Source organism: Malaclemys terrapin, chromosome 3 (assembly GCF_027887155.1).
Source record: "Malaclemys terrapin pileata isolate rMalTer1 chromosome 3, rMalTer1.hap1, whole genome shotgun sequence".
NCBI lineage: Eukaryota > Metazoa > Chordata > Testudines > Emydidae > Malaclemys > Malaclemys terrapin.
In genome coordinates this window covers 147,590,598-147,615,246 of record NC_071507.1, presented here as the reverse complement: position 1 = coordinate 147,615,246, position 24,649 = coordinate 147,590,598, and the positions used below count along the sequence as shown (strand labels likewise).

Below are 24,649 nucleotides of genomic sequence, written 5' to 3'. Positions count from 1 at the left end.
TGGCTAGATCACCCTTACCCACATGCTTGTTGACACCCTCAAAGAATTTTAATACATTCGTGAGGCATAACTTCCCTTTACAAAAGCTGTTTTGCTTTGTGTAGTGTGGAAGTGGGTTGAGGGCATAGAAATGTACAAGGCTGGCTTTGTTTCTGTGTGCTGGATATTTCCCTGTGCAGTTAAGCAGTATGGGTGTTGCTGCACACCGAGATTTCATGGGAATCCTCCAGAGAGACTCTAGGAAACTTTCCTGAAGGGTACTCGGCAATCCTCTGCCAAAGGTTCCTTGGCAGAGCTGCTTTGTTCCTTCCCCCATTGAAGGAAACTTTCCCATGCCATTCTGCAATCACTTGAGCAGGGACCAAAGTGGCATACAGGTGAGAAGCATAGGGGGACTAGGTTGGAAGCTGCAAGCGTGCAGCAGATGCACCCTTGCTTCATTGTGTCTTCTCAGGAATGAGATATCTGTTACAATGACAATATGCTAAATTTTCCTGCCCTTTTCCACAGACGGGAGAGCCTCTGGAAAGGGGCAGGAAAATTTAGAATATTGTCCCTAGTTAACTGCACCATGGCCTTTTCATATTGCTTTTCTACTCATGTACAATGCCCCCCACCCCGAAGTAAACTCACCATGCTTGGGGTGTTCGCTAACATGTGTGCTTGTCAAGGGTCAGTGAGAAAGTGATTGGTATGTTACTAAAGGTGTATTTTAATGGACTATTTCAATGCTGTGCGTGTCCTTAATCATGCTTCTGTGTTTTGTTCCTTGTGCTTCTGCAGATGTGGTCTTCAGAAGCACCATCTACACACCGTCAGAGCACCTCCACCACATAAGAAAGCACCCAACATCGAGCAAGGAGGACATGTTCCGGGAGCTGCTGCAATAACACTGCTCTACAGCCAAAATGCTTCTGAAATAAATGTAGTCAAACTTCACTAATTCTGGGTCACTGAGAACGAAAATGATGCTTAAAATTGTTGATTGGCTCTAGTTTTCAAGATATGCTATTGCGTCAGTATATACGACCCTTGACTTGGGAATGGCGAAGGATAAGTGAGTTATAAAGGGAAGGGATCTTAATTTAAACCAGAAATGACTAAAATACATCTTTGACTGGATCTATCAATAAATCTATGACTGGGTTTGGACAGTACTTGCTTTTTAGGCAAAACAATGAATGATGCAATCTGAAGCTGGTATTGCATCATACATGATATGAATTGCATCATGTTATTCCTAGAAGTCATGGATGATGCAATCATAACAAAGGTTACATCACTCTGCTGAACAAATTGCCCTTTATCAGCTCTAGAAATCATACAGTGTCGTGCTCTCTTATTTGTCAGTGTTTGATTTTGCAAAGGGACACATTTCTGTTTAGCCAAAGTGAGCAGAGATGCCTCGTACTTGTGTGAACAGTGCAGATAACGTCTGTTATGTTTGTGGTGAAGTGACTTTTGCATCACAAAAGCGCAGTATAGCCACTATGGTTAAGAAAGCCTATCACCTTTATTTTGGCTGCAAAATTGGAGATCAGGACAAGAGGTGGGCCCCACACATATGCTGCAACACTTGTGCAACAAATCTTCGCCAGTGGTTGAACAGGAAAAAGAAATCTATGCCTTTTGCAGTGCCAATGATTTGGAGAAAGCCAACAGATCATACCAGCAATTGTTACTTCTGCATGGTGCCTCCAGTTGGGAAAGGTGTGTCAAAGAAAAAAAGTGGACTGTGCATTATCCAAACATTCCATCAGCTATACGCCCAGTACCCCACGGAGAAGGACTGCCGGTTCCTGATGCACCAGAATCATTCTCACTTGAGTCAGACGAGGAAGAGGAAGAGGATGAAACTTCTGGTCCTGAACCATCAATGTCACAGGACCCACATTTTCTCCCATCCTCCTCCTCTGAACCACACCTCATAACACAAGGTGAACTGAATGTCCTTGTCAGGGATTTGGAACTACCCAAGAGTAAGGCAGAGCTGTTGGGCTCCAGACTACAGCAGTGGAATCTCCTGGCAGGTGATGTTAGGGTTTCCATGTTCCGTGACCGTCAAAAGGATCTTGTCCCATTCTTCTGCATGGAAGGTGATTCTGTAGCCTGCAACAACATTGATGGTGTGATGGCAGCCCTCAACACCGTTCACGAGCCAGATGAGTGGAGACTGTTCATTGATTCATCGAAGACGAGTCTTAAAGCTGTTTTACTGCATAATGGCAATGTTTTTCCATCAATTCCGGTTGGTCATGCAGTCCATATGAAGGAAACCTATGACAACATGAAACAACTTTTGAGGTGCATAAACTATGACCAACATCAGTGGCAGCTTTGTGGCGATTCGAAGGTTGTTGCTCTCTTGCTTGGTCTGCAGACTGGATACACAAAGTACTGCTGTTTTCTCTGTGAATGGGATAGTCGTGCAAGAGATTCCCACTACGTCAAGAAAGATTGGCCACTCCGACAGTCATTGGAGCCTGGGAGGAAAAGTGTTCAGCATCCACCACTTGTTGAATCAAGGAAGGTTTTGTCACCACCTTTACACATCAAGCTGGGTCTGATGAAGAACTTTGTCAAGGCCATTGACAAAACACAAGCAGCTTTCAAGTACCTCTGTGGAAAATTTCCAAGGTTAAGTGAAGCTAAGATAAAGGAAGGTGTCTTTGTTGGTCCTCAGATTCGTGAACTTCTTCGAGATGATGCATTTGACCATGCAGTGCGTGGCAAGGAAAAGACAGCATGGAAAGCCTTCCAGTTAGTGGAAATAAATTTTCTCGGAAACAACAAGGCAGACAACTACAGGTTGTTGGTGGAAAACCTCCTCAAGGCATACAAAAGCCTTGGTTGCAACATGTCACTAAAGATACATTTTTTGCACTCATATAGATTTTTTTCCACCGAACTGCGGAGCAGTGAGCGACGAGCATGGCGAGCGATTTCACCAGGACATTGCAACAATGGAGAAACGCTATCAGGGCAAATGGAGCCCATCAATGCTTGAAGACTATTGCTGGACAGTGACAAGAGATGCTCCATTTAATGAATACAAGAGACAAGCCAAGAAGCGCTGAGTAGACACTGAATAGGACTAAACTATGTACATAATAGTTTTTTGCCTTTTGTTTCATAATAAATTTTATTTATAGAACCCTTTTGCTGATTTTTAAAGTGTTACATAAACAGGACAGGTGAAATATTATCATGTAAAGCAACCATAAACACATGAAAAGACCTAGGTTTACAATTTGTGATAAAAACTCTATCTACACAATATACATAGAAATAAAATGTAAAAACTTAAATATCTTAGAAACAGTAGCCAATCAGTTATTTTAATTGTTATATTTGAATTCAGCACATCAAAATACATAATAAATAGCACATTTTATCTCTGAAGCAGACGACTTCTCAAAAATTGTAAACCAATGTAATCAGATGCAGAAAAGAGGGAGTGCATGCATTGGAGGGAAATCGAAAGGCAGGACACAAAAGAAAACGAGGCCTTTGTTAAAGACGCTACTGAGGATAATTAAAGTTATGGAGGCACAAACTCAGATGCTGAAGTCCCTCGTAACACTCCAGTCGGAGCAGATGCCTGCTTGCCCACCCCTTCAGCACATTCAAAACTCTTTCTCATGCCCTCCCCAAACTCCACCCGCACATTACTTTCCACTTTCTACAAAAACAACGAGGAGTCTGGTGGCACCTTAAAGATTAACAGATTTATTTGTGCAAAAACTTTCATGGGTAAAAAACCCCATTTCTTCAGATGAATGCAGTGAAAATTACAGATACAGGCATAAATATTGCAGTGCTGACAAGGCCAATTCAGTCAGGGTGGATGTGGTTCACTCCCAATAACTGAGGAGGAGGTGTCAGTACCAAGAGAGGGAAAATTGCTTTTGTAGTGAGCCAGCCATTCCCAGTCCCTATTCAAGCACAAATTAATGGTTTTAAGTTTGCAAATGACTTGTAGCTCTGCAGTTTCTCTTTGAAGTCTATTTTTGAAGTTTTTTTGTTGCAGGATGGCTACTTTTAAATCTGTTATTGACTGCCCCGGAGAGTGAAGTGTTCTCCCACTGGCTTTTGTATGTTACCATTCCTGATGTCTGATCTGTGTCCATTTATTCTTTTACACAGAGACTGTCCAGTCTGGCCAATGTACATAGTAGAGGGGCATCATTGGCACATGATGGCATATATCACATTAGTGGATGTGCAGGTGAATGAGCTGCTGATGGTGTGGCTCATGTGGTTGGATCCTCTGATGGTGTTGCTAGAGTAGATATGGGGACAGAGTAGGCAACGGGGTTTGTTACAGGGATTGGTTCCTGGGTTAGTGTTTCTGTGGTGTGGTGTGTAGTTGCTGATGAGTATTTGTTTCAGGTTGGGGGGCTGTCTGTAAGCGAGGACTGGCCTGCCTCCCAAGGTCTGTGAGAGTGAGGGATTGTTTTTCAGGATAGGTTGTAGATCGGGGTGTGTGTGTTGGGGGGGGGAGGGGTGTGTGTGTTAGTGGTTTCTGCGCAATAAAATCAAACTTTTTGAATGATAAGTAATCTTCATTTGTTTCCTGCAAATTGTAATAGCAGGTGGCAACAACCCATACGGAAGCAGTTTAATCATTTGCTTACATGGAATCCTAGGCCACAAAAATCACAAACTCGATTTCCATAAGCACTGCAGTACCGAGCTTAGCAATATACATTACCTGTTCTCAATTTCAAGGTATTCCCTCAAAGCCTCCCTGATTCAAACTGCCCCGTTGTGCCCCTCTAATAGCCCTGGTATCTGGCTGCTCAAAATCAGCTTGCCTCTGCAATCCACCCCTGAGCAAACTTTTCAGCCTTACCTTCACAAATATTGTGCAACATACCTCTATGACCATGGGAGTATTATCCTCACTGAGGTCTAACCTACCATAAAGGCATCACCAGTGTGCCTTTAAATTACTAAATACGCATTCCACTAAATACACTCAGCCTATTGTTGAAGCACTCTTTACTGCTATCCAGGTTTCCCATGTAAGGCTTCATGAGCCATGGTATTAAGGGGTATGCCGGGTCTCCCAGGATCACTATGGGTATTTCAACATCCCCCACTTTAATCTTCTGGTCTGGAAAGAAAGTCCCCACTTGCAGCTTTCTGTACAGGCTGGTGTTCCTGAAAATATGAGATATGAGTCAACAGTGTGCCCTTGTTGCCAAGAAGGCTAACGGCATATTGGGCTGCATTAGTAGAAGTGTTGCCAGCAGACCGAGGGAAGTGATTATTCCCCTCTATTTGGTACTGGTGAGGCCACATCTGGAGTACTGCGTCCAGTTTTGGGCCCCCCACTACTGAAGGGATGTGGATAAATTGGAGAGAGTCCAGCGGAGGGCAACGAAAATGATATGGGGACTTGGGCACATGACTTATGAGGAGAGGCTGAGGGAACTGGGCTTATTTAGTCTGCAGAAAAGAAGAGTGAGGGGGATTTGATAGCCACCTTCAACTACCTGAAGGGGGGTTCCAAAGAGGATGGAGCTCACCTGTTTTCAGTGGTGGCAGACGACAGAACAAGGAGCAATGGTTTCAAGTTGCAGTGGGGGCGGGGGGGGTCTAGGCTGGATATTAGGAAAAACTATTTTACTAGGAGGGTGGTGAAACACTGGAATGGGTTACCTGGGGAAGTGGTGGAATCTCCATCCTTAGAGGTTTTTAAGGCCCGGCTTGACAAAGCCCTGGCTGGGATGATTTAGTTGGGGTTGGTCCTGCTTTGGGAGGGGGTTGGACTAGATGACCTCCTGAGTTCTCTTACAACCCTAATCTTCTATGATTCTATTATACATGCATCAAGCACCTTTCCAGACCACCCCGTATTGATCCCAGTGAAACGCCTGCGGTGATACACAAGCACCTGCAGCACCATGGAGAAGTACCACTTCCTATTGCAAGGTGGTCCGGTTCCAAAATTGGAATATGCATGCCATTTACTGCCCCTCCACAGTTAGGGAAACCCATTTCTTCAAAGCCATCCACTATTTCATGCACATTGCCAAGAGTCACGGTCCTACATAGTAGGATGAGATTAATGGTCCTGCACACTTGCGTTAATGCAGCCCCTACGGTTGACTTCCCGACTCCAAACCGATTTGCAACTGACCGGTAGCAGTCTGGAGTCACCATACAGCAATCACCATGCACTTCTCTGCCAAGAGGGCAGCTCTTATTTGGGTGTCCTTGAGCCACAGGGCTCGGGCGAGCTCCACATGCAGTCCCAAGAAGGTTGCTTTCCCTCATCTGAAAATTCTGTAGCCACTGCTCATCATCCCAGACCTGCATGGGACTATGATCCCACCACTCAGTGCTAGTTTCCCAAGCCCAAAAGCAACGGTCCGTGTTCAGCTGTTCCTTGAATGCCAAAAGTAATCTAATGTTGCTCCTATCCATGTCAGACAGCATGTCAGGCAACTGTGAATCCTGCTGAGTTAGGAACTTCATGATTACCTGCACTGCCATTCACGATGTGTTACTGATTGCTAGCAGAGCATTGGAGAGCAGAGCGGGATCCATCCTTTCATACAGAAATGGCGGGGTGAACAGCAAACAAAGGCTGTTGAAAAATGCCGTGAACCAAAGATGGAAGCACATAGAATGCTAGGACAGAAAGTAGTGCATCATGGGTGGTTAAGCCAGGACCCATGATGCGCTGTGATTCAATCTGCCTTCCCACAAAAGTCTAGCAGTAGAAGGTGGTGAGCTGAATTGTGGGATAGCTACCCACAGTGCACTGCTCTCACTGTCAATGCTAGTGCCTCAAGTGTGGACGTGCTCTGCCAACAAAGGGAGTGTAGTGTGAACATGCTAACAAAACTCTGCAGTGTAGACAAGGCCTAAGGCAAGCACACATACCTTCCTTTATGCAGGACACACCTTTGATTTCTGCCTGGGCGGGGCTGCAGTGTTTGGAACATGTTTTAATAACATCATACAGGGGAATCTTATAACTTCACATGCAATGTTGCCACACATGTTTTACCAGGACAATGCTGACCTGCAAATTATGAGTTTTCAAATGATACTTTATAAGCATACTTTGTACAAAATATATTACAATAGGGTGTGAACATAGGGGTGTATTCCATCACAGACAGTACTTTAGATTTGTCATTCACTTAGATTTAAAAATTATTAGTGATGAAGAATCTACTACAACGACCCTTATTGAATTGTTCCAATGGTTAATTACGCTCACTGTTAAAAATTTACCCCATTTCCAGTCTGAATTTGACTAGCTTCGACTTTCAGACATTGGATCATGTTATGCCCCACTCTATTACTAGACTGAAAAGTCCATTATTAAATATTTGTTTCCCATGTAGGCACTTACACATTGAAATCAATTCAGCTCTTAACTTTCTCCTTGCTAAAATAAATAGATTGAAGTCCTTTAGTCTATAAGGTAGGTGTCTACTCCTTTAATCATTTTCATGACTCCTCTCTGAACCCTCTCCAATTTATCAACTTATTTTTTGAATTGTGGACACCAGAACTGGATGCAGTATTCCAGCAGCAGCTGCACCAGTGCTGAATGCAGAGGCAAAATAATCTCTCTACTACTTGAGATTCCCGTTTATGCATCTAAGGATCGCATCAGCCTTTTTGGCCACAGCATCATATTGGGAGCTCATGTTCATCATATCCACCTCCCCTCCCCAAATCTTTTTCTAGAGTTACTGCTTCCCAGGATAGAATCTCCCATCCTGTACAGCCTACATTCTTTATTTCTAGATATGCACATTTAGCCATATTAAAAAGTATATTTTTTGCTTGCACTCAACTTGCCAATCGATCCGGATCACTTTCTATTAATGACCTGTCCTCTTCATTGTTTACCACTCTCTCAATTTTTTGTTATCTGCAAACTTTATCAGTGATTATTTTATGTTTTACTCCAAGTCATTCATGAAAATATTAAATAGAGTAAGGCCAAGAACCAATCTTTGCAGGACCCCTCTAAAACACACCTGCTCAATGATGATTCCACATTTACAATTACATTTTGAGAAGTATCAATTAGCCAGTTTTTAATCTATTTCATTTGTGCCACATAAATTTTACATCATTCTAGTTTCTTTAATCAAAATGTCACATGTACCAAGTCAAATGTATCTGAAGTATATTATATGAACACTATTACCTTCATCAACCAAGCTTGAAATCTAATTTTAAAAAAGATATCAAGTTAGTTTGCCAGGATCTATTTTCCATAAATTCATATTGATTTGCATTAATCATATCATCTTCCTTTAGTTCCTTATTATTCCAGAACCATATCAGCCACTCCATTACCATGCCTAGGATCCATGACATACTGACAGGCCTATAATTACCTGGGTCATCCCACTGACCCTTTTTAAAAACTGGCACAACATTAGCTTTCTTTCAGTCTTCTGGAACTTCCCTAGTGTTCCAAGACTTATTGAAAATTAATATTAACAGTCCAGTGAGCTCCTCAGCTAGCTCTTTTAAAACTCTTGGATGCAAGTTCTCTCAATCTGCTGATTTAAAAATCTCTAACTTTAGTAGCTGCTGTTTAACTTCCTTCTGAGATACTTGTGGAATGGAAAAAGTTAGCATCATATGAAGAAACTACATCATCTGTTTTTTCCCCAAATACAGAGCAGAAATATTTATTGAACACTTCTGCCTTTTCTGCATTATCACTGATAATTCTACCATTTCTATCTAGTAATAAACCAATACCATTGTCAAGATTCGTTTTGTTCCTAAGACATTTATGCTCCTCCTTATTGTCCTTATCTCTGCTGGATAGTTTTCTCTTTGTGTCTCTTTATTTCCCCTACCAATTTTCCACAATTCCTAGCTTCTGATTTATATTCATAACTACAACTTCCCCTTTCTTCCATTCGTTATAGGTATATATTTTATAGCTGCTTCCACTTCCTCTCTAAATCAGGTCAGTTTTTGATTGTGGCTTTTGGGGCACCTAATGAAGCATTCTTAAACAATTCCCAATTATCACTGACATTTTTCTGGTTACATTCTTCCTCCTGATTTGGCTCATAATTGTTTTCAGCTTTGTGAAACTGGCCCTATTAAAACATCAAGTATATATATTACTGGTCTGGATTTTATTTAGTTTGCACATTATAAATATGACCAAGTTGTGATCACTTGTACCCAAGCGACCATTAATTTTTTGTTTTGTGGTTAATTCCTCTTATCTGTCAATGAATCCTAACACAGAATTTCCTTGTGTTTGCTGCAACACTTTTTGAATTAGGATATTGTCAACTGTAATATTTAGAAATTACAAGGTTATTTTAGTATTGGCAGTATGAGACCTCCAGCATATGTCATTCAAATTGAAGTCCCCCATTATCATGCAATTTCCCCCCCTATGCAATATACATGCCCTATGGGTGCTCCACTGTAGGTGTATCTGTGCTCCTGCACCTCTAATCGCAGATTTTAGCTAGCAGTGTCTATTCAGCCCACACATGTGCTTTCCCTCCCTTGGGGTCTGCCTCGAGACTATCTAGCACTGCATGGGCAAACCCCACTCAGTTTATTCTCTGTCGCAGAGCCCCTTATGGAGAACTCCAAAGTAGAGTAGAGAAAGGTGGTTTGTGGAGCATCCATAGGGACACACATTTCAAAGAACCAATGTGAGTAATTTGGAATCCTTTCAATTTTTGTAGGTAAGTACATTGAGTGGTTGACTTTCGGCTGTGAAGCAACACGTCTTTCACCTCATCAGAGCATTCTTTCTCTATGTCTTGGAACCAAGAAGGAGCCAAGTCTGGAGGTGGAGGACCCGCAGGTTGGAATGAAGAATCAGCCCATTGCTTTGAGAGAGAAGCTGGGGAATGGGCCTGAGAGGAACCAGAGAACATATTGCCATCTGTGTCAGATAAGGGAACCAGACTTGTCTTGGCCAGGAGGGGTCACTCAGAATAACTTGCTTTGTCTCATCGATTTTTCAACAGGAGCTTGCATACAAAAGGAAATGGGGAAAAGACATAGAAGAGGTCCCTGTCCTATGGGAGGATGAGGGCATCTCCTAGTGAATGTTTCCCCAGGTCAGCCCTAAAGCAGTAACGACAACATTTCTTGTTCCAGTAAGTGGCAAAAAGATCTGTAGTTGGGGTTCCCCAAAGGGCGAATATGACTCAAAGCATCTTTGAGTTCAGTTCCCATTCGTGGTTGTGAGAAAAGTACCGGCAGACTGCTGGCTGTCACATTTTGTATCTCTGGTAGATAGAGAGCTGAGATGAGCATATTGTGACAGATGCACCAATTCCAAAGTTTGAGTACTTCCGTGCAGAGTGAGGGAGATCTGGTGCCACCCTGGCGACTTACATAAAACATACAGGTCATATTGTCCATCATGACCTTTGAATGGGTGTTCTTGATGGAAGGCAAAGAGTGTGCCCAGGCGTTCCTGATTGCCGTTAGCTCCAAAACATTGATATGGAGGGTCGCTTCTGTGGAAGACCACTTGCCTTGAACCTTGCGGTTGTGTAAGTGAGCTCCCCAGCCTATTAGGGAGGCATACGGCATTAGAGACAGTGGCGATGGTGGCTGCACGAATGAAATGCCTGCTCGGACATTGGATGGGTCTTTCCACCAGTCCTGGGAATGCTTTACTGTAGAGGGCAGTGACATCAGTTTGGTTAGTCTATCCCCATTCGGGGAATAGACAGAAGTGAGCCACATCAGAAGACACCTCATGAATATCCAGTGTTTGGGGTGACGAAGGTGCAGGCTGCAATATGACCTAGCTGAAGGCAGTTCCTGGCTGATGTTTAAGGGCTGGCCTGAACTTTCTCTATGAGACTCATAAGGGTGGTGAGTCTGCGTAAAAGGAGTAATGCTCTTGCTTGTACTGTACTGAGGTTGGCACCAATAAATTCCAGTTCCTGTACTGGGTCAGGGTCAATTTCTGTAAGTTGAGCTACAGACCCAGCTGTGCAAATGTGTGCATAGTCGCCTGGATGGCTTGTACTGTGTTCTGAAATGAGGGAACCCTGAGGAGGCAGGTTGTCTAGGTATGGGTAGATCGTAATGCCCAATGTGCACCGCTACGACAGAGAGATCCTTGGAGAATACCCTGGATGCAGACGAGAGGCAGAATGGGAACACCCTGTACTAATAATGGTCCTGCCCGAAGGTAAACTGTAGGAATCTCCTGTGTGACAGTCTTTTCAAGAAATGGAAATAGGCATCTTGTAGGTCAAGGGCTGAAAAACAATCTCTTTGCTCTAAAGCTGGAATAATGGCTAACTCTAGATGGTCTACTGTGACCATCTTGAACTTCTGCATCTTCATATATTTAATACCCTGAGATCTAGAATGGGTCTCCCATGTCCCTTCGCCTAGAGGATCAAGGAATAATGGGAGTAAAACCCCTTGCCCCCAAGTTGTGCCAGGACTGGTTCTATGTCCCCTAGGTGTAACAGATATATTTTCTGGCAAAGTAGGTTCGCGTGAGAAGGGTCTCTGAAGAGGGATGAGAAAGGAGCGTGGGAATGGAGGAGGAACATGAATTAAATGGCATGACCCTTCGAAATAATCTTCAAGATCCATCTGTCAGCAGTTATCCTCTCCCAGTTGCTATGAAAGAGGGCCAGGCGACTTCCGAAGGGGCATGGCAGGTGTGTAGATGGCAGCTGATGTTGCAATGTATAGTTGTTCGGGCCCTCAACCAACCAACCAACCAACCAACCAACCAACCAGAAGTGCTTAGAAAAGGAAGTCTGAGATGTTGCAGATTGGGGTGCTGACTGCTTCCACTTCTGAACTCTGGGCCCCTTGTGTTGCAGCTTGTAATAGTGCTGAGAAGGTAGGTATTGAGAAGGTCATGACCTGTGCTGTGGCTGAGAGATGCATCTTCTTTTCTGTCCCATAGAGTAGATTCCCAGGGAGGTAATGTGGCCTGAGAATTCAAGGTGTGGAGAGAAGAGTCTGTCTTCTCTGTGAAGAGCTTGGGCCCTTCAAACGGGAGATCTTCCACCAGATCATCTGCAGCTCTTTGGGCAACTTGGAAAGGTGTAGCCAAGAAGCCTGTCATTACCACTGCTGTGAAGACCAAGCAGGCCGCTGTATTGGTTGCGTACAGTGCAGTCTGTCGCGCCACTCAGGCTACTAACTGACCCTCTCTGACAATGGCCTGAAGCTGTTCCTTTTGTGTCTCTGGTAAATGTTCCAGAAATGCATTGCGTTTCCCATGATTAATAAAATCATATTTGGTCATGACAGCTTGCAATTCTAAACTGCAATGTCACCAATGAATACGCCTTCCTCCCAAAGAGATCTAGCCTTTCCAATCCCAATCGTATGGGGTTGACTTGGTGTGATGTTGCTCGCCTCGCGCATGACTGCGTCCACTACGATAGAGTTGGATTGCGGATGTTGAAACAGGTTGTCTGCCTCTCTGGGAGGGATGTAGTATTTTTTGTGTCTCTCTTTCCAGTTGGTGTGATGGAAGCTGGTGTCTGCCAGATAACGATGGGAGGATCTAGAATCGCCTCATTAGTTGGCTGGGCAATTCTGGGCAAGGAGATGGTGTGCAGAATATCCACCAGCTTGTGATGTGTATCTGCCACCTCCTGTAGGGGAATCTGCAGCTCATCCGCAATCCACTGAGTAAGATCTTGGAAGTTCTTGAAATCATCAACTAGTAGTGGTGGTGGTCGGACATTACAGCCTCATCCAGCAAAGACAAAAAAATTTGCTGGAGGGGTAGCTTCACCTTTGAGCTTTTCCGCCAGTTCCTCAAAAGTTACCTCTTCCTTTGGTTTGGGGGCTCTGGACAGTGACGCTGTAGGAGACCGTCTAGCAAACTCTTTCTGAAAGACAAAAGATGCCCACAAAATACAGGATCCATATGTCGCTCAAGGATCTCAATACGGCCCTGAGGATGGGTGAGAAGGGGCATGGTTGGTGGTACTGCCAAGGGGACCCATACCACAATCGTGGCTCAGCTTGATGGAATTGAGGAGGACCCTTGTATTGTGACATTGGGCCAGGGAAAAAACATCCTCCTGGTCACTGTCAGACTTGTCATGGGGTAAGAGTGGCGCTGATCGGGGTATTGGTGTAAGAATGCGAAGTGTTCCCTAGACCAAAGGTTTGCTCGGCGCTGCTCCCTTAGAGGAGGTACAGTATTTGCTGTTGTCCTTAGTGGGTGGTACGGCTGCCTCAGAACATCTCTAGGTGGTGTGACAGAGCTCATGGTGGAGGCACCCGGATGCTTTTGGGTATCGTGCTTCAGTGCTTCCAGTGCCAAGATGGCTGAACTGGGGACCCCCTCTAGGTAGCCGACTCAGTTTGGGGGCTTGGAGCCCTTTTTCTCAAGACTTTACCACGTGGGGGGGGGGAAGGGGAGGACTCTGCCAGTCTCTTCTGTGACTCTACCCCCTTTGAAGTTGAAGGCTCCAGCGATGATCTGGGATTGGCACCAGAGTCCCCTGGAGGCTGAAGTTCCTTCTCCATAAGGAGGCATTTTAACTTCAGCTCCCAGTTCTTGTGAGACCTCAGCTTTAGCTAGTGGCAGAGGAAACACTTCTGAGGGATATGGGACTCTCCCAGGCACTGGACACAGCGAGAGTGTCTGTCCATTACAGGAATCAACTCCTTGCAGGAGAGGCACCTCTTGAAGCAGAGAGAGCTGGGCATGCCCCTGGACGGGGGGCTATCACCCTCTAGCAGTGAGGAATGCAAAAGAAAATTCTTCTCTCTCTCTTTTTTTTTTTATTTAAACTGAAAGAATTGAGAGTCTTCTAAAAACCTGGGGGGACGGAGGGCGGAGAGGGGAAGAATCCCCCCAGACAGGACGGGAAACATAAACTAAAGTTCTTTCTCCCAATGGGGTAAAAAGGAAATAACAACTATTAAGGAGAACAAAAGAAAACTAAAACAACCACTACTTATGCTAATGACGCAGATAAGGAAGGGATAACTGCTCACTCAGTTCCTTCAAGGCCAAAGGTGGTTGAGAAGGAACTGAGGGGGGTTTGCCCACACCATGCTAGATAACCTCAAGACAGACCATGAGGGAGGGAGAGTGCATGCATGGACTGAACGGACACTGTTACCTAAATTCTCAGATAAGAAGCACAGGAGTGTAGATACACCACAGTAGAGCATCAATAGGGACACTGAAGAACCACCTTTGGTTTCTTGATTGATTTTCTTCTCATCATCTTGATTTTGTGCTAAATGAGTATTTGTATATTTCCTCTTTGTACCCTCCACTTCTGTGATTAGTTTAATACTTTCTTGACTACTCTAGCCAGCCAGTCTCTCAGGAGACTGACTCCCCTCCTACTGAGATGGAGGTCTTCCCAACTATAGTCCCCTCTACCCATAAAAAGTGGACCAATGTTTCACAAAACCATAACCCTCCGCCTCACACCCCTTACCTACCCAGTGATCACTTCCAGAATCTTCTGCCTTCTGTCTTCCTTCACTCACAGGACTGAAATCATCGCTGAGAAGATAGCTTGGGCATTCTTCTTATTTAGCACGCTTCTGAGTTTCCTGAAGTCATCTATTATCTGTGAGATATCCCATGATGTTCCTATCCCTCAGTGTTCGCAAATGTTCTGAGGGAGAGGCTATTAAAAAAGGACACAGTCTTCTACTGCATCAGTTCCTTCCACTACAGACATAGAGAAACCAATATAGGACTCTGAGAAACAGAAGACTGTAGGAAGGACATGTGAATATGCAGTGTCATCTTGAAGAACTCTGGTTATAAGTAACCAACCTTCACTTCTTCTTCGAATGACTAAGCATATTGCCACTTATGAGTAGCCTGACGAGTAGGTGGTGGGAAAAGTCCTAAGTAAAACAAAGACTGAAGCATAGTTCTACCAACCCAGACACCCTGAGTACATATTTGGGCAGCTAGCCTGAGCCACTGCCTGTGCTACCCCCAGTTACACTGCTGTTTTTAACATGCTAGCTCAAGCAGAACTAGTGCACATCTGTCTATTCAAGACGGAAGGCATGCTGCTCCCACCTGTACTGTAGACTGAAAGGAAGTAGGTAACCCATCACACATTCCAAAACACAAGAGAAGCTATAACCGGTGACTCAGATATCCTCTTCATCCAAAAGACAAATCTAGTCCATTTCAAATGGTAACATTTCCTCGTAGACTGTTCTGAGTTAAGCAAAACATTTTGAACCAACAAAACAGATTTCTCAACATTTGTCAGCATCTGATAGTCCAGGCCGTCACATGAAGAAACAGGGACTGGGGATCCAGATGAAGAATTCTGCCACGTTGCTGTGACAACAGATCCAGAGATAAGAGAAGCAGTTTATACACTCCTTTCAACAGCTGAAGCAGGTCCGTATACCACAGCTGTCTTGGCCAAGCTAGTGCAACGAGAATCAACATTGCCTTGTTCTGTCTTATCTTTTTCACCACCTCCTGAACTAATAGAAAGGAGAAAACATTCAGAAGGCCCTTCCTCAGTGCATTAGGAAAGATCCAAAATGGATGGACTGACCTTTCCTCCTCTTGATAAAAAAAAAAAAAAAAAAAAAAAAAAAAAAGAAGACGACACTTTTTGTTGAACCTGGTTCCAAACAAATCCAGGACAGGCTGACCCAAACTAGAGAAAATCTTTTGCATCACCTGGCCCTTTAACATCCACTCGTGCATCTGAGAATTCTTCCTGCTATTTCTGCAATTTGCCAACACATTGCCCTTCCCTGCCAAATGCAGGGCCATAGGATAGACATTGTGTAATATACACCAGTCCCATAAACTGATTGCATCAACATACAACAAAATCAGATAAGCAACTCCCTGTTTGTTGATCTTGTGGATGATCCAAGAACTCTTGAGGTGGAGCCCAAAACTTGTCTCTTCAATAGTTAGAGTCAGAAAACATAGGAGGTGGAAGTACAAACTGTCCAAAAAACCTGTAGAAAACCAATTGTAGGTGGCACAAACAGAGGGTTCAGGTCAACCAAATCTTTCTTAATCCTCTTAATTGTGGATCCAACCTCAGATCCGCAATGAATCTTATTGGGGATAACAATAGCACCAGAAGATGAAGGGAAAGAAAGATCTGCGGTAGCAAATGATTCCTGACAAAATTCACAATATTTTTCCTCCTCTCTTCAGGAGTACATGACTTAGATCTTAGAACCATTAAGGTCTTTCTTTTCCTATCCCCAAATGATCTCTCACTCAGATCTTAAAAAAGATCAGATGCAGCACAGTGAACTTCTGCTACTATGATAACCCTCCTCTTTGGATCCAACATGGTTATTGAGGCTCAGAAAGACCACACGGTTAATCTTGCCAGCTTCAGCACCACTGAATCCAGAAAGAGTCTTTTGTCCATAATCTTTTATCCTAAAGTAGAATATGGAACTGATTTAGGTCTCACAATTGGCACAGTGAACTACAGAGCCAAGTTGGAAGGACCAATAAACCAGATTGCATGACAGTGGCCCTCTTCTCCCTCACCTTCTTCATCAGAACCAACAGATTTGACATAGGGTCCTTAGCTGCAGTTGGATTAGACAGTGCCTTTGACATCTTAGCAACCTTAACAGAAGGATATGATGAATCAGGATCTGAATGTAGGACTTCAACCGGAATTGACGATGGCATGGATCCCTGGGACTTCTTAGGCAGGTTATGTTTACTCAACAATGCAGTTGGTGCCAATATAGGCCCCCTAACCTTGAGATCTAAAGAGCTCCCTGTACCAGAAGGTCTACCAGTGAGAACCTCCTTAAGCAGGGCCACCTGCAATCTGGTCTCTGCTTACATACTCTAGGAGTGAAAGTCCAACAGATGGAACATCCAGAAAGAGAATGACCCTCTCTGAGGCACAAGAATAGTCATGTAAGAAGAGAGAAGACTGCTGAACAGGAAACATCTTTCAAAGCCATTTTTTTTCTTCTTCGGATCTGTGCTACTCCACAGAACCAAACATAAAATCTAACCTATCTTAACTGTAAACTGTTAATTATACTAACATTAACAATAACAGACAATCCTAAAATGCACTATGGTATGAGAAAAAAAACCACAGAAATGAAGGACTGGAGCAGTTCATTTTATCTGGAGCAGTGGTTGGAAATGCTGGGGGAGGGAAGGGGAATGGAAGGGGGCGTGCAAATGCTCTAATAGGCACTGCGCTTAAAGAAGGTTCTTCTTTAGACTGTATCAGTCAGTGCCCTACCCATCAGTGGGAATATGCAAAGCCACTCAAAGAAGATGTGTCTTTTCAATGCATGCAACCTCCAAATGTCATTGGCATGATTGTTTTCAGGCCAGTATGTAATGTTCTTCTTGTGTTGACTGTTACCTGCAGTAGTTAAAATGTTTTTCATGGGGAGGAGCAAAGGAAGGAAAAGAGGAGATTTGACGCATCAGGGTAACGGGACAGTTACAGTGATGTGGAAGCCTTAATTGAATATTTACACACCTGACAAAGTTTAAGTTCTTGACATATAAACTTTCTTTTATAAGAAATTAAAACACTAATATTAATTTAAAAGCAATGGGTATCTATTTCTAACTCTACCTCCAGCTTATTTTTATTATTTTACCTCACTAGCTCTATAAATGGATCCCTCTGAATTAGGATAAATTATAAACTGATCCCCCCCAAATACAAAACTGGTAAATGAAGATTCCCTGAAGCACCCAAAAGCTCAGTAGTTGCTCCTCCATGAAATGGGGCCACTGGACACAGTGGAACTACAGTTGTGGTCATAGTGCAACTCAGCAGCTTAGGAAGGATTCCATTACCTCAACTCCTATGGAACTCCTTAGAACACAGCTGGGCTACTTGGCTGTGCTCAAGGAGGACTGATTTGTCCCTAAACGTCAAAATGATTGCATATAACAACATTCTGAAGTCTTCCTTTGAGAGTAACGGGTTTGCAGTTCACAGAAGCATATAATTATCCAAAACAGAGGTAACAAACACATGGATCAGTAATGCTACAAACAACAAGCACAAGATTTAAGCAGACCTACCATTTACTCCTAGCAGTCGGAACAATGTTTAGGCAGTTGGTAAACAGTGATCACAGCTCATTACACATACCTATCATTGATAATTTGTGCTCTTCCATCTTTGTTGTCTTATACTCAAGCTGTAAGCTCTGTGGGGCAAGAAGTGACTTTGTGTTGTGTGTGTTTCTAGTACCTAGTATTATGGGGCTCCAAACCTTGATTGGGGCCTCTAGGTAATGCTATAATACAATCAACAACTGCAGTAGCCACCACCATTATTCTCCAATATAGATCCTTGCCAATTACTTGTTGAAAATCGAATTTATTTCATCTAACATAATGTAGCAGCAGTATTTTCAAACTCTAGCATATTATTTAACAATGATCTCTCCCATTCCCCTCCTAAATATACCCAGACTATCTTAAATCAAACAAAATATTTCTTGGTATTCCCTTTCCAAATCAATTTAGATGGCATTTCTATTTCCTTCACAACTGATGTTAAATTCACTGTCTAGTTTCCAGGTGCATTTCCTCCTTTTGTTTTAAACAGTGGAAGAGTTTTGTTTTGTCCCCTTTCTTTCCAGAAAATCTCTCTTCAATCTAGTAAACTTTTTAAAGTGGCTTGGTTGGGCAGAATTTTTATTATTTTCTTATTTCAACTTTACTTAATAGTAATTTTGAGTATCAGCAACCAAATCCTACATTATTAGGCAAACAGTTAAAACTGAATACATTTCCTTAGTACAGTTGTTCTCAGCCTTTTCTGACTGAAGTCCCTTTGTGATGAACTGGCAGATGCATATTTTATCCATCTTCCAACACAGTTTGACACAATATAAATTGTGTGCAGCGTAGCTGTAGCCATGTCGGTCCCAGGATATTAGAGAGACAAGGTGGGTGAGGTAGTATCTTTTATTAGATGTCACTTCCTTATATGTCACCATCCTTCACAATGACGGCATAGCTGCCTGCCTCAAATATTTACGAGACAATGGACAACCCTCAGATATCTACCCCAAATGCACTGTCAAACTCATCCATTCCATCCTCGCCCATAACAATTTTACATTCAACAACAAACACTTTGTCCAAATCATAGGAATAGCCCTGGTTACTAGGATGGCTCTCCAATATGCCAATCTCTTCATAAGCCACCTTGAAGAATTTCTGGACAAATGCACCATGAAACCAATGATATACAGGGAAACATCAATTGTATTTTGATCGTCTGTACAGACAGCTTAAACTCCCTCACAGATTTCCAACACAACTTCAACAACCACTACCTGTCCATTTAACTCTCTCTAGAAAACACACACACACACACACACACACACACACCCCTTCCTGAACATCACAATCAGCTTTAATAATGGATGCCTACAACAACTATATATACAAAACACACAGATCACCACCCCTACCTTCATAGGTTCAGTAATCACCCCAAACATACCAAGAAATCAATTATCTATAGCCAGTCAATCAGATACCACAGAATATGCTCTGAGGAGAAAGTCTGGGATATACACCTTAACCCACTTAAAACCACCTTCACCAAATAAGGACACTCCACCAGAGAAGTAGATCATATCATGAAACAGGCCAACCGAAACCCCCGAGAGAACCTGCTTCAATACAGATATAAAACCCCGTCTGACCACACATCCTAGTTGTTACCTACCTACCACTCCACACAGGAACCCATACTCATCAAATAATTACAACCCATACTCGATGGGGAATCCATCCTGAAAGAAATCTTTCCTGAACCCCATTTCTGCCCTTCAAATAACCTCCCAACCTCTCCAAGTTCATCATCAGAAACAAGCTCCCCAACGACACACCAATTGAAAACAGCACCAGACACTGCCAGAACAACAGATGCAAAATCTTCAGACATATTTCCACTGCTACACTGATCAATACCCCATACAACACACCTTTCAAAATCTATGGATCCTACATATGCCTATCACAACATGTGGGGTACCTCATCCAGTGCACTAAATGCCCCAATAACAACAATGTAGGCGAAACCAGACAATCACTACACTCTCAAATGAACTCACACAGGAAAATGATAAAAGACAAAAACACCATATCACCTGTTGGTGAACACTTTTCACAAAGCGATCATTCTATAGCTGACCTATCAGCCCTCATCCTCAAAGGAAACCTGCAGAACACTTTCAAAATATGATCTTGGGAGCTTAAATTCATTACTCTGCTAGACACTAAAAATCATGGACTGAATACAGACACAGGATGTGTGGCTTATCACAACAATCTGTGACCCGCCTTTTTTGTCCAATGACTGCAGAGGTGTTAATGGGCTATTACCTTGAACAGTCCCTTACAATATGTGCTAACTACTGTACATATCCTAAACAATCTGTTCCACCTTGCATTTTGCTATCATGCTGGGAGTACATTTCCTAGACCTGAAGAAGAGCTCTGTGTAAGTCAAAAGCTTGTCTCTCTCACAAACGGAAGTTGGTCCAATAAAAGATATTAACTCACTCACCTTTTCTCTCGTGTAAATTGGTAGTTATATTTTCTCTTGTTATCCATTTCAGTCTTTTCTCTTCCTTCTCTTGTTTTTTCTTTTTGTTTTTTGGCTTAAACTCTGTTTTGCTCTCTTGCTTTTTTGGTCCATCTTCCCTGCTAACTCCTTCCTCTTCATTTCCCTAACCACCTGAAAGCTGCCTGCCCTGGAGTAGAGTGCCCATTTCTAGTTTCATAGGACTAAGTTGCATGGCTGTATAGAGCATCTTTGACCAGTCGGCTACTGTCTACACCTGTAAACCTCTCTCTCTAAAGGAGCTGCCCACAAAGCTGGATGCATTATGTCCTACTGACAGAATAGAGAGAGAAAGCTTTACCTGAAAACTACCAAAAGCTTTACCTGAAGACTAGGTAGCTTTCTATTAGCAGTTCCTTTTCACCTTTCCAAATCCCCAACTGCCACCTCAGATTAGTCTAATGCAGGGGTTCTCAAACTTCATTGCACCACAACTCCCTTCTGACAACAAAAATTACTTCACGACCCCAGGAGGGGGGACCGAAGCCTGAGCCTGCCCCAGCCCCACTGCCCTGGGTGCAGGGGTCAAAGCCTGAGCCTCACTGTTCTGGGCAGGGAGGCCAAAGCTGAAGCTCAAGGGCTTCAGCCCTAGGCAGAGGGCCTGCAACCTGAGACGAGCCACTCAGGGCTGAAGCCCTCAGGCTTTGGTTCGGCCCTGGGCAGTGGGGCTCAGGTTTCAGCCCTGGGCCCCAGCAAATCTAAGCCAGCCCTGGTGACCCCATTCAAGGGGGGTTGCGACCCACTTTGGGGTCCCGACCCACAATTTGAGAACCGCTGATCTAATCCCTCTTGAAATTATACCCCCCACCCGCACCAAAAAGGTTAGAAAACACCTCCTGAAAAATTAAGTTTCACATATTCCTCTGAATTTGTTTAACACTCAAAAGCTGCAAGACTCCGTTTTCATATCTTATAAGTTCTTAAGTATCTGCTCTCTTCTATGTGCACAATGCTCTTTAATGCTAATGAAACATGCAGAGGACAGAATCCTTAAAAGTTACAATATTTTACTTAATACTATATTCTGTCACTTACCTAGAACTGCCATCACTGTGCCATGCTTTCTCTTCATCTTCTGATGTTCCACCACTGGCAACAACTGCTTCTCCTTCCTAACAAGGAAATGATAGATATTTACTTTGTGGTGTTAAACTGAAAACTATAATTACAGTTAATACTTGACAGAACCATTATAATTCAAAGTCTGTGAAGCTTTCCATTAGAAGCTTTATCTTTCAGGGACTTATAAGTCAACCATTAAATACAAATTTTCAACTTAAGTACATATTTTCTTTAAGGCGATTTAGTTGAATTCTTTGCTATTTAAATAAGAACAAAAACAACAAATGTATAATGTATGGAAGGCAGAAATCTAGTGGATGGGACCCAGTAAACCTAGGTCCTTGGTTCTGCTATTGACTTCCTGTGACCTTCAGAAGTCACTGAGGGTTTTCTACCTTGGAACAATCAAGAAAATTAATCCAAATTAGCTAAAGGTGTGACTTTAAAGTGGATTAGTTACTCTGCATTAAACCCCTGTGTGAACATCACATCTGACGAAGTGACTATTCACCCACAAAAGCTTATGCTCCAATACGTCTGTTAGTCTATAAGGTGCCACAGGATTCTTTGTCGCTTTTTACAGCTCCAGACTAACACGGCTACCCCTCTGATATATGATGTGTGAACACACTCATTCAGAATTGAAGTGGCCATTTTGGTTTATTTTAATTCAGTGAATTCAGCCACTTCAATTGTGAGTGTCCACACAGAATTTAATGCAGAGTAACTAATCCACTTTAAATTCACACCTTTAGTTAATTTGGATTAATTTTCCTTAGTGTCCCCATGTAGACAAGCCCTTCTCTCTGTTTCTTTGTCTTGTCTATTTAGATTGTTAGCTCTTTGGGGCAAGTACTATCTTTTACTTTGCATATGTACAGTACCTACCACAATGAAGCTCTGATCTCAGTTGGGGCATCTATGCACAACTGTAATGCTAATATACAACAGCAGCATAAATGCTTTCTGTCAAATGCTTTTGTGTTTCTGTAACAAAAATATATGCATCCATTTAGTTTTAGTTTATACTATGGACCCAAATATCTTGGTTTTTAACTTAAAAAAAAGAAATATTTCCAGTTAATGGTCCACTGACCTAAGGTAGAAATTAGCTACATAGCATCCACCGTAACTACTTTTTTTTAATGCTTAGGTATACCATAAATAATGTATATTATATGCACTGCATAAACTTCATACCACATATTGAAAGCAAACACTGAATCCCACAGAAATAGCTAAAATATATCTTGTCTATTCACAAGAACAGTGCATACATTGGAATAGCTCATTTGCAAAAAGGCTTTTTTGGAAGGGAAATACAATTCTATTATTTTAAAAAAATTACAAATACAAGCATGCTGGGGAACCTTAAATTAAATTGGAATGTTGGGTAAGAATAGTTTAATTTGTGTTATCTGTTTAAAAGAGACTTAAATCCATTAAAGCCTATTCTAATGCTGTATCACAATTATGTAGATCAAATATTTCAAAAATGAAGAACAAGACGTTTAAGTGTAAGAATGTATACAAATATTAATCATGTTTTCAGTTTTTTTCTACTATGAAGTGGCTAAAATGCACTGTGGAGTTCAGTGTTTGCTGCATCAATTTTCAGTTCAAATATGCTGAATCTGCTGAATTAACAAGATTTTTCTTTTAAAATGCCAGATCTGTACATTCCCATAGAGTTTTGTAAGACAACTTGGATACTTTCATTCTCATACACTATCAGCAATAAAGCCCATGGAGGCCACATTCTGTCATAAGTTACACTTGTGCAACCTCTTTGTATTCAGGGTATTGCACAAGTGTAACAGAAGAGATTTAAAACTTGCAACTGGAACTTAGTTAACAGTTAGAGACGAAATTAAATCCAGATTTATGTCCCATCATTGCATTGAATCTGCAGTGGTAATGAGTCAAAAGCCTTTATTTCTGTCACGGAAGTAAGTTAATATGACTAACATTTCAAGAACTGCTCCATAAAAAGGTGCCATTGTTACATAGTTACCTTTAAGAGCAGGTCATTTTAAAGTGTTTAACAAAAATCAAGGGATGTCTAAGACAACAGCAACACTGGCCCACTTATTTGCAATACTAACAAAGTGACCCACAATTGAATATTCAGCTATCTGTCCGTACATCTTGGTTCTTAGAATAGCACCTAACACTGTGATATCTAATCTACTCTTTCTCCAAAGATGCCCCTCTAGAACAAATTGGGGACACAATGGCAGTACAAAATAAGGCAGATTGCAAGTGCCTTATTACACTAGTTCAGGGATTGGCAACCTTTCAGAAGTGGTGTGCCGAGTCTTCATTTATTCACTCTAATTTAAGGTTTCGCATGCCAGTAATATATTTTAACGTTTTTAGAAGGTCTCTTTCTATAAGTCTATAATATATACCAGTAACTATACTATTGTTGTATGTAAAATAAATAAGGTTTTTAAAATGTTTAAGAAGCTTCATTCAAAATTAAATCAAAATGCAGAGCCCCCCGGACTGGTGGCCAGGACCCGGGCAGTGAGAGTGCCACTGAAAATCAGCTTGCATGCCGCCTTTGGCACGCGTGCCATAGGTTGCCTACCCCTGCACTAGTTCAATTAATAAGAATATCCTTGGTTTTGCAACACTTCGTCTCTCCTTCTCCTATATTTCTCTTTAAATCATTTATGTTATCATCAGCAAAGTAACTTTCTTCTGTGTTGGAAAATGATGAGCAGAGTTTCCTTAACTACTGATAATGCTGGTCCCTGACTAACTACCCAGGTATGTTGAAACAATTTTATTATGTCATGTAAATCTCACATGCTAATACTGGGATGGTTTGTCTCTGAATTTGTGTAAGAATTTGGTCATATTCTTACCTATGAAATACTACAGACCCAGGATTACATTTAAACACTCAAGCTCAATATGCATGTCTAAACAAGTAATTTCCCCTCAATTTTGCATGCCTTTCTAAACAGTCAGCTTGTTGTGCC

At 42.4% G+C, this 24,649-nt stretch overlaps 1 protein-coding gene across 2 annotated transcripts in view; it reads right to left on the bottom strand.

Moving 5' to 3' along the window:
• Positions 1-24,649, bottom strand: part of PHIP (pleckstrin homology domain interacting protein) — a 334,660-nt gene that overhangs the window by 88,655 nt on the left and 221,356 nt on the right. For both annotated transcript variants that reach the window (XM_054021954.1, XM_054021955.1), the window contains exon 22: positions 21,633-21,709. In XM_054021954.1, the coding sequence (XP_053877929.1) occupies positions 21,633-21,709 (77 nt within the window). The remainder of the gene's footprint in view (positions 1-21,632; positions 21,710-24,649) is intronic.